At 40.1% G+C, this 17,482-nt stretch overlaps 1 protein-coding gene and 1 pseudogene across 1 annotated transcript; both read right to left on the minus strand.

Annotated features, from left to right (window-relative positions):
* Window positions 1-62: 62 nt before the first annotated feature.
* Window positions 63-139, minus strand: LOC128421554 (uncharacterized; annotated as a pseudogene).
* A 3,745-nt stretch (window positions 140-3,884) lies between these two features.
* Window positions 3,885-17,156, minus strand: TDO2 (tryptophan 2,3-dioxygenase). Its single transcript, XM_053403028.1, has 12 exons — window positions 17,070-17,156; window positions 16,470-16,575; window positions 12,658-12,748; window positions 11,892-11,962; window positions 11,142-11,269; window positions 9,569-9,755; window positions 9,039-9,146; window positions 8,009-8,120; window positions 7,839-7,896; window positions 6,617-6,696; window positions 5,453-5,543; window positions 3,885-4,504 (listed from the first exon to the last, which is right to left on the minus strand). Exons 1-12 carry the CDS (start codon window positions 17,102-17,104, stop codon window positions 4,351-4,353), a joined length of 1,221 nt encoding a protein of 406 aa, XP_053259003.1. The 5' UTR covers window positions 17,105-17,156; the 3' UTR covers window positions 3,885-4,350.
* Between the last annotated feature and the right edge of the window lie 326 nt (window positions 17,157-17,482).

Here is a 17,482-nt window from a genome sequence, read left to right on the forward strand (position 1 = left end):
ATTTAGTGGTTATCATATAGTATCACAGTTCCAGTGGAGAGACAAGTCGTGCTGTTCTAATTACTGGTTTTGATAGGACAAGTAAATTTTCATCTGCCAGTTACTACACTTGATCTTAGCCAAAAGGCCGAGAAGCGATATTCATCTGCCAGTTAAATTATTATTATGTATCAGTTCAGAGACTCACAGTGCCATTCCAACCATGTTTGCTCAGAAGTATAACCCCCAGATTTCAGTGGAATTTTCTTCTGCATAAGCATGCTTGGTAGCTGGGACTAAATTGAGCAACAACTTAAAAATTAGTAACATTCTTCACATTTAGTAACAAGCAGGAATGCCTGCTTTTTACACACACAGTACAAACTCTGAAATCAGCTAACTGAATTGCAGTAGCCCCAGAGTCTTGTGCCTATGGGGGCATTCGGATTTTCAGCTAAGTCTCATGAGTGTGACAACAAAATGGCTGCTGTGGACCCAAAGGAGGGGAAATGTGCATGCCAGCTCAGTTTTCCACAGAAGGGGGGAAAGTCTCAGCACACACATACACAACTTTGGAGGGGGGGTTAGTGCTATTGGATATAGCTGTAGGAATACATGCAATCCAATAAGTGTCCATTTACTTTTTCCAATCCCAGCTGCTAGATTCACTGCACGCCATTTTGAGAGAACCTGCTCTTTGTTGAGCCACAGGCATTCCAGCGAAGGCTTTTGCATCAATGGAAGATAGCCTGCTGCTGCCCCAAGGAGTTCATAATGGAACACACTGGTGGCTCCATTTATATTCACAGAACATATACACAACCGCTGTCATTACTGTGTATGAGGCCGAATTATAATCCACCCTTTGCATTGCTTATTCTCTGTCACCATGCACTCATTGTGTCTGTGCATCTAACACACCTTTGTGCATACGGAAGTGCTAGAAGCTGGATAAAGAGCCAGATTCTGTACAAGATTCCAGGTCCTGCTTTGCTAACATGAGGTTTTGTTTTTAGCCCCTCCATGACAGTCCAGGAAATGGCCACAAAAGTTTGTGAAAGTTGACCTTTCTGAAACACATTTTTTTTACTAGCACTCCGTATTGGATTGTATGGAACCCCTGGGGAATAGACAGCTAGGCCCAAATTAAAATGGGTTCCAATATCTGTGGTAAGTTGAGCAAAAGACATTGTAATTGGCTATGCTGGATCGAAGCACAAGTAAGCTTGCAGACATAGATTAGATGCCCGCATTCCGAGAGCCTATTTGTAATTTCAAGCAGACAGATTTCATATTCATCCTCTCAGATTTTGTCTTGGGGTGCAGAAGTTGTGGGGTTGTGGGGAACCAGTATCTTAGCATGAAGAAAGCTGGTGTGGTTCAGTCATCTTGAGGGCTGTCTTACCTGTCTGTCTGTTTGTTTGTTTTTTTCTTATATGCTAAGATACACACTGTTAAAGCAAATGGCCCATGAGCAGATTAGCAGTGAGGAAAAACCTGGGGAAATTAATTCTCAAGTATATATGGTGATGAAAACCCTGTGTATTCCCTTGAAGCCAGTTGCCACAGACTTCAAATGCAGTGAATAAAGTTACTCAGAACAGCATCTCATATGTTGTGACCCCCTTCAATCCCCCACCGTTTAAACCCCTATTGGAAATATTTCCTATCTAATACAAAAGGGCAGGACAGGGGCTAAGGAGTGTTTATGTGAAGTGGCTGCTCTAAGTAAAAGCTTTGTGGCACACATTTCAGCCACTGCTTTCCACAGGATGAAGGAGTTTTACTTTCAGGAGGAGACCTGTGTGCCCTGAGACCATAACAAATCAAAGCATCCTCTTCCAGTCATTGCCATAAACATTTATTTTTAGGAGCTGAACAACAGCTCTGCAGTGTACTCCAGACCATCACTTGCGTGTCGAGGTCCCCAAGCCACCCCCTAAATAACTCACAACGCACACTTAATTTTTGTTTAAGGTTTTTGGCATAATTTTGGCCACAACTTTATTTAAATACAAAACCATGAGTGGATGTTTAGGCATTGGTTAAGACTATCTGTCCCCCCGCCTGGGGACAGAACTGACTTCCGGGCATCACCGAAAGACAGTGCGGGGGAAAGCAAGTCGGGGAGAAATGGAGCTGAGTCACAGACCCTCAATTCTCATCCGCATGCTCCCCGAAGGCTTGCCGGCCCTAGTCCCATTCCAGGGATTGGACGAAAAGATGGCAAGCCCCAGGATTCCTTTAACGGAATTCCCTTTCCGCAGCAACCATGGAGGGGCAGGCCCAGCCTATCCTAACCCCTCCTCCACCAATTTATAACCAATGCCTAACCACAACCTTACAAGTTGTGACGATTTGCTACGCAGTAGGCAAAAACCAAATGGCCCAGCCAATCAGCCAGATGGACAAAATTCCTACCAGGCCCCTGCTCCAACGGCAGACGACCCCATGACAGGCATAGCAAGGTCAATGCAACAACCCCTTACTCAAGGGCGGGTGGGCGGGTGATCCGTTGCACGCAGCAAAGAGAAAGCTCCAGGCTGCGTGCAGAGTATTTAAACATTTTACCCCTCCCACCAAAATTGCAACATAACTTTTACCCCAGCAACCCAGTGAACCAATCACTGCCTCAGGCCATCTTTAGAGACCCTGCCTGGTAACAGAGGGGTGGCTCAGCAGACCCCACCGCAACACGTGCTCTCCATGAAGGAGAACACGCTTTATGGAAAAAGAAGGCATTTTATATATTACAAGTTCATGTCCAAGTTTTCAAAACCCTGACCTTACTCTTGCTTACAAAATATTTCAAACAAGAGTTGAGCTATTGTGACCCACTAGATAAGAGAGCTGGGTTTGTATCTGGGAGACCAGAGTTCATCAAATGCTAGGTACCTGCTGTGTGGTCTTGAGCAAACCACACTCTCTACCTTGGTTCCCTGTCTATAAAATGGGAACGACAATATTCCATCGCACAAGATTGTCGTGTAGGCAAAATACAATCAAAGTTGCAAAGCATTTTACAAATCAAAGTCAGAATTAGGTGAGTGTTGGGTGCATGTTTTTCCACCTAGCAATATACTTTGTAACTTTATCAGTGCTGCAGAAATTGTGAATCAACCCCTAAAGGCATCAGTCAGCAGCTGTGTTTTCTCTGATTTTCTGCGACTGCTGAGCTCTCCTTCTGCTTCTGTTCTTAAGCATTCATGTTCTCTGGGAAAATGGCATCACTTCTCTTTCGTATAGGCCCTAAAGTAGCATATTTAAGTCTTTGCTTATCCATTTAATATTGGCAATCTGACTTCTCTTTTAATTGTCAGGCATGCTGTTCCCTTCTCTTTGGTTCTACACTGGATTCACATGCACAAATGAATAGTATTTTGAAATGCTTAAAATTAACATTTGATCACAAAATGCCAGTACTTCCAACCACTTAGGAAAAACTGTGGTGGCTTAGCAATCAATTTGGATTAAAATATGAATAAAAGTTACCTGAGTTGAACATAAGACATTTATAATTTTTATAATAAAGAATCATGGAAAAAATCACTGTTTCTTATTTGTATCTATAATTAGAAAGGCTGGCATCCTTTTTTTTTTAGTCACTTATAATTAGAGAAGGGTGAAATTCAGCTGTGGTTGCTTCATAATATATGCCAAGCATTATGTACAAAATGATGTTGTGTCTTCCTAAGCCAAGTCAAATATTAGCTCAGTCCCTCAGTAAGGAGTCCTGGAGTCTCTCATAGCATTACTCTATTACCTTAATAACATAATGTGGAATTGATTGTCTCTATTCTGTATAGAAGATCAATGTGGTAAGTGGTACTACATGTTATTATCGCTGAAAAGAGGATTATATAGATTTTGCTACCTTATTGCTTCAGTTACTCGATACTACAGGGTAGATTTTTATTATTATTTTATTTACAATTATTTCTATGCCATCTCCCAAGGCATGTCACATTAAAACATTATCTTCACAATCACAAAACTCAATAGTACAACCAAAATACATGTCTAAGCAAAAGCCCCAATGAGTGCAGTAGGGCTTCCTCCCAAGTAAATGGGTATAGCATGGCAGCCTAAAATAGTTATCTGAGCAAGCTTAGCAAATCAGACAGAACACTGTTAAACAGGAACAACAACAACAGTTCAAAGCATTAAAATAAATGGATCTGAGTTGTTTGCCTCATCATCTCTAAATTCTATTTATAAATTGTGGAGCTGATTATTGTGCTTTAGATGCTATAGTACATTGCACATAAATAGATATAGATTTCTATACTGTTACATACTGTATGCATAAAGGATAATGTTAAAGGACTGAGCTTCATTCAGTTATTTACAAGGAATAGACATGGAACATTTTCAGTCTGAATCATCACTGCTGAAGTAGGAACTGTCACAATATTCTGCTGTGTAAAGGAACTTGTGAACAGTAGGGTTCATCCTGGGGATCCAGTGACGAGGCACCAAATACGTTGAAAGGTTGAACAAATCAACAAACACTTTGTATCGGTCACTGCCAAGGAAAAAGAAATGCATTCATATTTTTAAAGGGGGGGAATGGTATTCCATATTATTTGCTAGTTCTGTAGGTCATGACGGAGTGTGCTTTTGACACAGATAGTCCTGTTATCAGGAGTTTTCATGTTGTACCGGCCTCCAGCACTAAAGTGGTGAACTAGGGCCATAACAGTGCTATGATCTTATGCTACAAATTCTGCAGTGCCAACAACATGGCTCCTGTAGTGCTGGGTCCCCTTTAAAGTCCGCTGTGGCCTGATTCAAGCAGCTGCATGGATTGCAGTATGAAATGTAACCAGATGAACTTATGATAATCCAGAGGAAAATTAGGGTAATTTTGACCACAAGAGCAACCACACCAGTGTAGCTACTTATGGACACCATCTTTATGTAGCCACATTTTTCACATTCCTGCATTCATAGCTGGCAGGGAACAACCTTGTCCTAGCTTATAGCAGCCTTCCCCAATTCAGCACCTTCCAGATATTTTGGATCACATCCTTGCAAGTGTTGGCTGGGGCAGGTGACAGTTGCGGTCCAAGCGATCTGGGAGGTACCAGATTTGACAAGACTGGTTTATAGCAATTACTTTACTACACTAATTAAAGATACCTTTGTTTGTCCTGAACCTGCTACCAGTCACTTTCACTGGGTGGGGAAAAAATTCTAGTGTTTTGAAATAGGGAAATAAACTTATTTCTCCATCTTTACTCTCCCTGTAAACTGTTAAAATCATATTTGTTAGTAGCAGTGTCATCTTTTTTTTATTTAAAAGAAAACCCTCAGACACAAATTTTGAAACAGTGTTAAAGCAAATATGTTCTGTGTTAAAAGAATGGCTCTCTTCTTTCTTTTTTCATATCATCATTTTTTGACTTGTCCATGTGCATTGCCATTTATGAAACATGACTATAAAGTGGAACTCTATTTCCTAGAGACTCACCTCACAGTTGAGCGTAAATATTGATATCCTGAGGATCCTCCAGTCCCAGCCTTGCTGCCAATCATTCTGTGCACCATACACACATGGTTATCTAAATAGATGAACTTTTTTTTTTAGTGCGTATCTCATTAAAAAGGCTATCGTATTACAACTGGAATGGCCCTTTAAAAAGTTATATAATGCATAGCTTGGCTTCTCTGTATTGCAAATTTGCGTGTCTTTACATTAACGTATTTCACCCAACTATATAATTAAATAATATCAGCACAGATCATGCTTTGCAATACCTGCCTATTCAGAGGTAAGTCCCACGGAGGTAAGCGGGTATAGGATTGCATCTTTAGAGTTTTTAAAGTGTCTTGTCTAAGGCAGTTCAGTATCATATTTCAGATGAGGCTGAAACTGAATGGCCTGCTGAATGTGATTTCATGGGAAAGACAAGATTTGAATTGGGAGACTTCCTGATGTGTAAGCTCAATGTTTTGCCACTGTGCATCTAGTTATAAGGCAATTTTTTTCAGTTAACTAGTTCAGGTAAAAAGGAAGAAGATAGGGGTGAATATTTTTCTAATAGACAAGGCAGATCCCCTAATAGACAAGGTAGATCTAATAGAAAGGATAGATCCCCAAATACCAAGTAGAAAACTGCAGATATGTACTTACTGAGAGACAAAGGATCTGTCTGCAGTATTTGTTCACCATGAGTCAGTGGTGCACATATTTCAGGAATCTGCAATGCATCTTTGTTCTCAATCCTACCACGCCACAACAGTGTTAGTTTGTGGTCTGTGTGCAAAGCTGCCAGGTGTCATCCACATGTAACAGCAGGGAGTAGGTAGTTATGTGATTCCCCATGTTTTGCAGGACAAGCATGAATTAATTAGCCACACATTTCATCAGCCAGTTCTCTGTACAACCTCTTGGGGTTTCAGTACTGTTATAGTAGCAATGTGAGTTGCTACTGGGGGGGGCGCAGGGGTATGCATACCCCTAAACATTTTGTGAATCTTTGTACTTTTGTCCATTTACTATATTTATTTTTCCTGATTTGAACTATAAATTTGTATTTTCTTGAGTCAAAATGAGAGTACCCCTAAACATTTGGGGGGGGAGTCCTGTGTGTTAGTGTGTTGTGGCGGTCATAGCACAGGAGAGAAAACTTACATCTCCATTTAGTCATCAGCACATCGATATCCATCAGAGAAGTGAGGAGCTGAAAAGGAACCTGAAAACGAGGCTCCTCTCTTAAGGAGGTGGGGAGGACAGAGGAAAAACTCATTAATGTACTAAAATTATCATTTTTTACTGTATGCATCAAAGGAAAAGGCACTTTGGTAAATACATGCTATGCTATATTTTATACTAAACTTTGCAAAATTAGTTTAACGGCCTGCTATGGTTGAAATGTGCTATTTCAAAAACAGCAGTAAATTGATAACAAAGATAACATTCGTAATTGGCGTCTCACAAGATTATATGGTTCCTGCTTCTATTCTTTCTACTGACATATATATGAGTTAAGAGGAGCTGGAGAGAGGAGTTTCATGTTGATGGTTCTGTAAGCATAAAGGCACATTTGTTTATTGACTCTAGATCACGTGGCATTCAGCAGCTAAATTATAACCAGCTTCCACACAAGACAGAAAGATGGGCAGTGCATTCCTGTGCATGTTTTCTGAGAAGTAAATCCCACTGTGTTTAGTGGGGTTTACTCCCTAGGAAGTATACTTAGGGCATAGTTCTGTGATCCCTTGGAGGATGTTTGAAAAGGCAGACTTCCACACCCCAGCTTTAAGAATGCTTAGCCTTACACTTTATTTACCAATAGTAATGGAAACATAATGTGAAATCCTAGAATGTTTCATTCTGAAATCCAAGCCCTTTCCCAACCTTCTACAGTTCACCCAGGCAAAGACTGCAGGGGGCATCTACTTGCAAAAATCCAAATACAGTTGTACCTTGGTTGTTGAACACCTTGTGACTTGAACGTTTTGGCTCCCGAATGCAGCAAACCCAGAAGTGACTGTTCTGGTTTGCAAGCGTTCTTTGGAACCCGAACATCTGATGCGGCTTCTGATTGAGTGCAAGAAGCTCCTGCAGCCAATCGGAAGCTGTGCCTTAGTTTTCAAATGTTTTTGGAAGTTGAATGGACTTCCAGAACAGATTTTGTTCGAGAACCAAAGTACGACTGTACTAAGAATATTTCACTCTCAAAACCAGCAACCACACTTGGGAAAGACAGCAGGAAAGTGGTTTAAAAAAAAAGTTTTTATAAAAAAAACACACTCTGAGGAAGAAAACAAGATTGCTAGTAGGAGAGATTTTACGGGGATGAGTCACCCTTTAAGAGAGAGATTTTACAGGGATGAGTCACCCTTTAATGTACCTGTAGAAGTAGATCATTAGAGCTCCTTTCATTGCTTTGTAAGACAGCCGTCTTTCACCTGCAAATTGTAATGCATGTTAAATAATATATCAGTTTTATTACAGCTTAGTTCCATCTGGTATGCTAGAAACTGGCAATTCACATCTGCACACTTTAATGAGCCTACCTACCTTTACTAAGCAGATGTTCATGGCGTTTTTCATCAAACAATGAAATGAGCACTTCTTTTTGTTTCTGAAGTTCTGCCAGTTGATCTTCTTTTTCCTCCAAGTCTTGTTTGGCCTTTTGAAGTCACATCAATTATTTATTTTAAAAACATACTAAAAGCTTCACTTTTTCGTTGATTTGCATAAAATGGAATATGTCCTAAGTTCCAAAATTTTCCTTAAGAACTCAGTTATGCTGACCCAAGATGCACTCAACGTCATCCAATCAGTCTCAGCTTTCTTCATGAACTCTCATTCTCAGTCTTCCTCACCCTCGTGAATAGGGAACAAAACATGCACCCACCTGCTAATTCTTCCATTAACTTATTCACAATTTTTTTTCATACATGAATATTAAATCTCTGTTTAACATCTCATGGGGCAACATGGGAATTAGACTTCTGATAACAAGTTCAGTGACTGGACTTGAGAGAGCCTCAACTGTCATGAGAGAACAAAACTGTCATGGCTCCTAATTACCACTCAATGAACTTTGGGAACTGAAGTTCTTTGAAGGGGTTAAGGAACCCTAAGAAAGTACTCCTGATACTGACACAATTGCCCGTAGAACCTTTGTAGGAAACATATCCCTTATTCCAAATCACTGAATTGGCAATGAGCTTATGATCAGTAATGATGAAAATTTTGTTTCACAGAGGCAGCTATATATGTGTGTGTGTGTGTGTGTGTCACGTATGTGTGTGTGTGTGTGGGTGGGTGTATCCACAAGGTAATACCTTTGTGTGTGCATCACCACATGATCCACATGATAATACAAGCATAAATGATTCCTTATAGCTTGTGTGATTTTCAGCTATGTTAGAACCATATATTCTCACATAGAAAAAACGGATCACACAGGCATGCTTAGATTTCCCTTCCTCCAAAATGCACGGAGAATTGTTCATACAGATGGGCTCTCTCGTGGAACTGTACCCAGGAAGTTCTCTTGCAACATACAGGCATGGATGGATCTGTGACAAATTATGTTTACCTGCACCATTGCAAATTCTTCTTCCAGTCCCTTCAGTACATTCACTTCAAATTTCCCCCAGAAATTAAATCCTTCTGGTTCAAGTCCTGGCGTTCTCTCCAACCATGCCTTGCAAAACAAAATAGATTCACTATTATGTAGGTTACATAGCCTGTACTAGTAATATTTGATATTTTAGTATGTGACGTGGCAATGACGATCTTAAGAAAGACTTATGGAAATGTGTAGGCTTAAAAATAGCACCATGTTTATATTTGAATGTAGTAGTTTCTATTGGGATAGGGACTGCTTTATTAATACCCCCCCCAGCGTGCATAATAACGAATTGTTGTTATTGTCATTGTTATTAATTACCTACCCTTCACCCTAAGACCACAGGGCAGTTTACAGCATTAAAAACATCACATTAAAAAAAATTAAAACAATTTACAATGCCTACTCCAAAATCAATGTGATACTTGCAAGTAAAGGTAAATTATTAATTTTTCAAACTGTGTATAGAAGGAAATCAGTAGGAGGCAAACTCTTACTTCCACTAGCTGCAATAGAGTTGGCTCCTGTTCAGATTTAAGCAATAATTCGTTCTCTTTTCCCTTGAAGTTGTCCCGATAATGTCTTCTGTTATATGGGACTCTCAGACTTTGAGGGACACCAATCTTGTTCTCCAGCAGTCGAAACTGTAAGCTCTGAAATCCTGAAGCTGGACTCAAATAATCTCTTTGAGGATAGATTTTAAAAAAATACAATTGAGAATAGATTGTAAAAACACGTTTTCATTTCACCTGTAAGCCACCTTGAGTTAATCAGGGAGAAAGGCAGGGTATAAATAAATCTAGTAGAAGTAGTAGTAGTAATATACAAATAGTGTTAATAGACACTTTTTAGCAACTCAGTCCCACAGTCCAAATGTATTTCTATGTTTGATTGCAAATTTATTAAAAACAATGAGATATTCAATGCAGGAAGCTTCCATCAGCATTTTAGTGCAAATTTCTCCTAATTATACATATTTTCATGTAATTTTGCCTAACATTCACATTTTTACATAGCAATTGGCCTAATATAACACATTTTTGTATGCTTTTTTTTTGCTAACATGTGAACACATTACCAAAGTATATGAATTTTGTCTGCAAAATGGCACTGCAAAATTCTGAAAAGTGCAAATTTCAAAGGATGGCTGTGTTTCAGTTCACATATTGTTTTGGAAAGTGCAAACTAGGGAAGTTTTCCTCTAAATGCAAACAGAATCAAATTTCTACCTCATTGCTACTTCCTGATCAGGATTGCCCCCTTCCAAAAACCTGTAATTAGGGGAGGAAATTGCAACTCAAAACAGAGTTGCCTGCTACATACCAAGTGAATTTCAAGTTTGGCACTGAGCATAAGTACATGAAATTATTGCACATTTGTCTCTTGATTACCCTGCACTTCTCTCCCTTTTGTCTGCTGTTTACTCTGTGTTGGATTTTAAATTATAAGTTTCTGGTGCAGAGGCTTGCCTTCTTGTGCTTCATAAAGTGTCTCAGACAGTGATGATACAACGATGGAATTTGCTCCCGCAAGAGGTAGTGATGGCCACCCACTTGGATGGTTTTAAAAGAGGATTAGATAAATTCATGGAAGATAAGGCTATCCATGGCTGATTGTCAAAGCAGTATGCCTCTTCATACCAGTTGCTGGGAACCACATGGGCCATATGGCCGTGTGAGAACAGACTGCTGGAGTTGATAAGCCCTTGGCTTTATCCAGCAGGTCTCCAACGTTCACAATGACCACAATAATAAGGGAGTGTTGTCCAGCTTCTTAGCTAAATCCCAAAGTATAACCACTTATCTGTTGGCAGTGTGAACATTAAAATAATTGAATGCTTCCCTTGAGCTATGAGACGGACGACCTAGGGTTGCCATATTTTGAAGAGAGAGAAAAAAGAGGGCACATTTGCCAACTTCTACTTTTAACTATGGATCGCTATCACGACTCTACCCATGAAAAATAGGACAAGTTCAGGAAAAAGAGGGCATTTGGCAACCCTGTGAGATGCTCAATTACTTGTGAACACAGCTAAGCATGAGAAATCAAATAATCAAATACAGTGTTTACCTGAAATCAAAGAAGTCCAGGGCAGTCATTGTTTCCAGAACAGAAAATTGTTCCACAAGTAGTTTAAGGATCATTGTTATCCTGTTCATTCGAGTGACAACCTTAAGCATGTTTCTCTCATCTCTCACCTTAGTAGAAAAAGACATCATTATCATGACTCAACTGGCAAGGGAGAGCAGGGCCTCTATAGGTTATTCTAATTGGGGCTGTGTCACCTGGATATGTTTTAATCACCTGAGTCTTAATTTGAATGATAACCCAATCAATTGAATCTGCATATGAGGAAACAAAACAATTGTTCTTAAGGGGGGGTGCACACTTTCTTTTTGTTTAGATGATGCATGAATGTGTCACACTAAGGATCATCATAAACTCCGTTTGGGATTTCTCTGTTTGCCCTGCACTTCCCACTGGCATATCCCTTCTGCTGTCCATGCTTTTGGGAAGATACAGGCAGACAAACAAATGCATGTAAACTGTCCTTGTGAACAGGAACCTTAGGGCTTCAACTGATGGAGCCTCTACATGTTTTCAGGCTGTCCTGCTGCAGATATTCTCCCAAATAAATACACAGATATCACTGGGGAAGGAGCAAGAGTGGTTAGAGCCTTTTCTCCTTCCTCCCATGAATAGGTCTTTAGAATAAGATGCCTGAACAGGGGTTGAATTTAAAATATTCAGTGATTATTTGGTGAAAAATAGAAATAAGAGGGGTTTTTTCATTAGATACCTTATATATCTCTTACTTACGTGACCATTTTGAAAAATCACTCGAACTGAATCCAGTTCCCACAGAATCTGCTTAAACCACAGTTCATAAGCTGAAATCAAAAGGCACTGTTTTTGGTTTCGCTTCTTTGGGACATTGACAATCAGTTAAGCTGAAATATCAGAGGTTGATCATCACCATATCTATTATGAAATTGTCATATGGAAAAGTTGCTATCATTACTTAAAGGTAGAATCCGTAAATAAAATGCTTATACATACTGCCTCCAGTTTTTTCTGGCCTCAAGTATCCTTCTTAGTTGCCTTATCTGGCCCCTCTCTGCCCTTCCACTTCAATGACTTTTGCAGCCATAAGGCAGTTTAACAGGATGGCCTCGGGGTAGTTAGCAAAAGGCCCCTGAATTGGCCCTCATATGCGTCTAGAGTAAAATACATGTGTGTCCGATGTCTAGAGCATATATATTTCACTTGATGATGTTTTTTCAAAACATCAATCAAGCAGCTTTCCTTGATACTCATCTAAAATAGTTTGGTACCAAGACATCTAGGAAATTCTCCCCCAAACTGAATCATGTTCCACCACATCTTTCCCATCAAAATTTAAAAATGGGGCAAGGTTTCTGAGGAATGGATAATAGATGTCCATGTGCTCTCATTGTAGTCATGTATTAATATTCATTAATAACTCTGACCAATATAATAAATATGACAATAATTTCATCATCAGATAGTCCAGTGGGGCTGCCTGAACAGCATTTGCTAGGCTCCATTTCTTCTGAAAGGTTACCTTGATGGGTCACAATAAACAGATGCTCATCGTGGATTTTGTTCCCCTTCTTTTCACTCTGAAGCTCCTGAGCATTCAGTATTTTGTCCAGCTTTAAAAGTAAGACATTGAAATAGTATAATTAATTCTCACAAAACTTTTCTCGGTTTGGCTTAAAAAAAATATTGAACAATCAAAATGAATAACTTTTAAGTTCAGAACTGTTTTGAAGCTTCACAGATCCCCCCTCCCCCACCGCTGCCCCCCCAAATAAGAGTATATCCAAATGAGTCATACTCATTGGTTTGGTTTGGGGGATAAATTTGATTTGGTTTGCATTTAAAGCTGAATCTAGCAAATTTGCACTTTCCAAAATAATATGATAACCAAAGGGCAGCCATCCTTTGAAATTCATACATATCCGAATTTGGTGATGCAGTTAGAATCATAGAATCATAGAATCATAGAATCATAGAGTTGGAAGAGACCACAAGGGCCATCGAGTCCAACCCCCTGCCAAGCAGGAAACACCATCAGAGCACTCCTGACATATGGTTGTCAAGCCTCTGCTTAAAGACCTCCAAAGAAGGAGACTCCACCACACTCCTTGGCAGCAAATTCCACTGTCAAACAGCTCTTACTGTCAGGAAGTTCTTCCTAATGTTTAGGTGGAATCTTCTTTCTTGTAGTTTGGATCCATTGCTCCGTGTCCACTTCTCTGGAGCAGCAGAAAACAACCTTTCTCCCTCCTCTATGTGACATCCTTTTATATATTTGAACATGGCTATCATATCACCCCTTAACCTCCTCTTCTCCAGGCTAAACATGCCCAGCTCCCTTAGCCGTTCCTCATAAGGCATCGTTTCCAGGCCTTTGACAATTTTGGTTGCCCTCCTCTGGACACGTTCCAGTTTGTCAGTGTCCTTCTTGAACTGTGGTGCCCAGAACTGGACACAGTACTCCAGGTGAGGTCTGACCAGAGCAGAATACAGTGGCACTATTACTTTCCTTGATCTAGATGCTATACTCCTATTGATGCAGCCCAGAATTGCATTGGCTTTTTTAGCTGCCGCATCACACTGTTGGCTCATGTCAAGTTTGTGGTCAACCAAGACTCCTAGATCCTTTTCACATGTAGTGCTCTCAAGCCAGGTGTCACCCATCTTGTATTTGTGCCTCTCATTTTTTTGCCCAAGTGCAATACTTTACATTTCTCCCTGTTAAAATTCATCTTGTTTGTTTTGGCCCAGTTCTCTAATCTGTCAAGGTTGTTTTGAAGTGTGATCCTGTCCTCTGGGGTGTTAGCCACCCCTCCCAGTTTGGTGTCATCTGCATTCTCCAACCAAAGAATGTTTGCAAAAATGCACGTATTACAGTAAAGTGTGCATAAAATGAATCTATTAGTGAAAATCACATACAAAAATGCAATTTAAGGAGAAGCCACTTCCCAAAATCTGTGCATTAGTCAAAACTGCATTCAAAAATATATGTGTTAATAATTCTGGGATCTGTACTTCGTTAAGGGTGCTGAGAATTGGTAGGAGACCCCTATTCTGTTCACAGAGCTACAATTCTCAGAGTTCTCTGTGAGGAGGGATGGACTGTTAAACCACTCTGAGCACTGTAACTCCATGAGGGAGAACAGAGGTCTCCTAACAACTCTCAACACCCTTAGGAAACTCCCAGAATTATTTGGGCAAAGCCATAACTATTTAAAGTGGTATCAGAGCACTTAAAATGTATAGGGTGAATGTGGCCACATGTGTCAGAAACTAGAAGGAACTGAAAAACAACATTGTTTTGCTATTGTAGCTTTTGTTGTTCTCGTCTGAGATGTCATTCCCAAAAGCTGTTTTGATTCAGTACTGTCCATTACAGTCTGTACTGAATAACAGCAGCTCTCCAGGGTCTTATTTCCTCAGCCCTGCCTACAAATGCTACTGAGTTAATGTTTTCATAGGGCTTTGTTCTGTAAGCCATCTTTAAGCACTTGTCAAAAGGTTGCTCTTAAACCCTGCAAATAAATGAGAAGAAGGACAATTGTTTGAATTATCTGTTGATACCGTTGTCTTGCAGCTGTCTACCTAGGCCTGGCCGGTCACTCTTTAATAGAAAGGAGAAATGGTCACAAATATGCCCTAGGTCATATGAAGTTGAAAAAACTGAGCCACTGGTCCATTTAACCTGGTATTATCACTCTGATTGGCAAGTGCTTGCCAGAGTCTCAGGAAAAGGGCATTTCCATCACCTCATCCTTTTAACTGGAGATGCTGAAAATTGAACAGGGGAACCTTTCACATGTAACACTAACACTAAGCAATGCCCCTTGGAAGAGAAATGTTATAAATATCAACAAGCCCATAAGTGAGCACTTTAAGCTTGGGGAAAAGTCCATTTCTCATCATAGAGACAGGAATTGGGAGGGGGACTAAACAGATAAGATTAACATCAAGGTATTCAGAAAACTCTGTCCCTAATCATTGTCTCTGGTAGCCAGGCATACAGACACACAAATTTGCCCCATGATGACTTATTGTCAGGCAGGTTTAGTGGCCTATGCAGGCTTTTGTAATGTAATGTAAAATCATCATCTGACTTCTGCCAAATAAAGCATCTCAGCTGACACAGAGTAACAGAACTGCTAGTACTAACAACACCTTCAACTCTTAAAAACCATTTTCTATATTCAGATCCCCCTCTCAAAAACAAAAAAGTGAAATAGAGTTAAACTTTTAGAAAGCATAGGTAAAGGTAAAGGGACCCCTGACCATTAGGTCCAGTCGTGACCGACTCTGGGGTAGCGGCGCTCATCTCGCTTTATTGGCCGAGGGAGCCAGTGTACAGCTTCCGGGTCATGTGGCCAGCAGGACTAAGCCGCTTCTGGTGGACCAGAGCAGCACACAGAAATGTTGTTTACCTTCCCGCCAGAGAGGTACCTATTTATCTACTTGCACTTTGATGTGCTTTCAAACTGCTAGGTGGGCAGGAGCTGGGACCAAGCAACGGGAGCTCACCCGGTCGCGGGGATTCAAACCACCGACCTTCTGATCGGCAAGTCCTAGGCTCTGTGGTTTAACCCACAGCGCCACCCATGTCCCATTTAGAAAGCATAGCTTAGTGAAAACCATTATAATTTTAAAACTTTTTATTACCTATTATTATAGTTGCATTAGCAATTGTTATCATTCTTACTATTTTTTTTTTTAATTTTGGTACTGTAATTTGTTTGTTTGCAAAGGGCATTCTGATCACCCCCACCCCAGCAAAATTCACAGAAAATTAGAAATGCCTTGGGGAAACAGTTTTCCGAACCCAAAGTTAGAATACATAAAGCCTGCAATCCTATACCCACTGATGTGGAAGTAAGGGCTTATCGACACCTCCGTTTGCTTTTCCTTTCCCCCCTGGGAATCCAATTTTTTAACACTGAATTGGCAGTTGTGTTTTCCATGGATTGCTGTTTGTTCCGATTTTGTGCCAAAGAGTGGGTTTTCCAGGGGGAAGTGGCGGGGGAAAGGCAAAACCGCTCTGACCCATGCCTAGAAAGTGTGGGTCAAGCGGGAAACACTTCAGACCCAAGCTTTTTTAGCCATGGGCCAGGCAGAAGTGTGGAAAAGCCCTAATTGCCAATGAACTTGGTGGAACTTGCTTCTGAGTAGATACGTATATGAATGTGATGTTAAATACCTCACTATTATGAAGGATATATTAGCTACCCTAGAAGATGTGGGTAATTATTTTGTGTAGTCACAGATGTTCAGTATGTTTGCAATTGACTATTTGCAAAAGGTCCAGCTATCAGTGCTGAAGCTACGCCACTAAGTCACACTTACCTGCAGATAGTCTCCATAGATGAGGCCACCTTTGCTAGCTTTGTTTAGCCCTTCTTGTGATTTGTCGCCTTCCTCATCCTCCAGTGACAGCTTCTTAAAATTAAATCTAGGAATAAGCAACAGACATTCCTAATACCAGTAAAAGTGATATTGAGTGTATACAGTCTAAAGATCACTTACAGAAAGTATTCAATGTTAGCAAGAGTAACATAGTTCAGATCATTCAAATTTGCCTTAGAGTGATTACATATATTCATATTATATATACTAATGGAAGTGACCAAAGGACGCATACTTGTTCTGACATTATGACGGTTCACGTTTTTAACATAACTGATTCAGCAGCGCCATCTTTTCGTGTAAAAAGCAATATAAAATATGCCACATCAATTGCTAAGATCCCAAAAAGTAGCTTCTTGTGATTTGTTTAAAAAAATATACCCTTTTAGAAGTTAATTATCTACCCATTAGGCAGTATTTTTTTGTCCTCTTAAAGTTTGGTCATTCATAACATACCCTCCAACGTTCCTCAGAAAACAGGAACATTCTGTTCTGTGCCTATCTAAATTACTTATTCTTTAAAGAGAGAAATGTACTTACTGGTATTTGTTCTCCCAAAATGGACACCCACTCATGACTCCAGAATCTAATAACACACTGAGTCAGAATCACCTGGAGGTAAAATATATTGACATTTCCTTAATGCTAGCAGAACCGTTTTTGTGTAACCTGATCCCATGATTTAAGCCAATCCCCCTACTCAATAGCCATTCCTCTTATCATTCAGCTACAATCATAGAGTATATCCTGAAACAAACTCCATGAAATATTTGTTTTGTCGACTGACCTTGGTTCAACCCAAAGAAGAACTGAAGAAATGGTCATAAAGGTCAAGGGGTCACAGTGAGCAACTTGTGCTGCAGTTGCACCCAACTGATCATTTTCAGCCACGCACAAAGTTTGAAATCAAAGTTGAGTGAAATGACAGACAAACGGATTGGTGTCTTTTTCAT

Source organism: Podarcis raffonei, chromosome 9 (assembly GCF_027172205.1).
Source record: "Podarcis raffonei isolate rPodRaf1 chromosome 9, rPodRaf1.pri, whole genome shotgun sequence".
Classification (NCBI taxonomy): domain Eukaryota; kingdom Metazoa; phylum Chordata; class Lepidosauria; order Squamata; family Lacertidae; genus Podarcis; species Podarcis raffonei.

Excerpts from the sequence above, each read along its gene's own strand:
- TDO2 (XM_053403028.1), bottom strand. The coding sequence starts at position 17,104 with ATGAGTGGGTGTCCATTTTGGGAGAACAAATACCA. Across the intron at positions 12,749-16,469 it reads TCTATGGAGACTATCTGCAG|CTGGACAAAATACTGAATGC; the intron begins GTAAGTGTGACT and ends TTACTTTTAAAG. Across the intron at positions 5,544-6,616 it reads GCTGATGACTAAATGGAGAT|ATAACCATGTGTGTATGGTG; the intron begins GTAAGTTTTCTC and ends TCATCTATTTAG.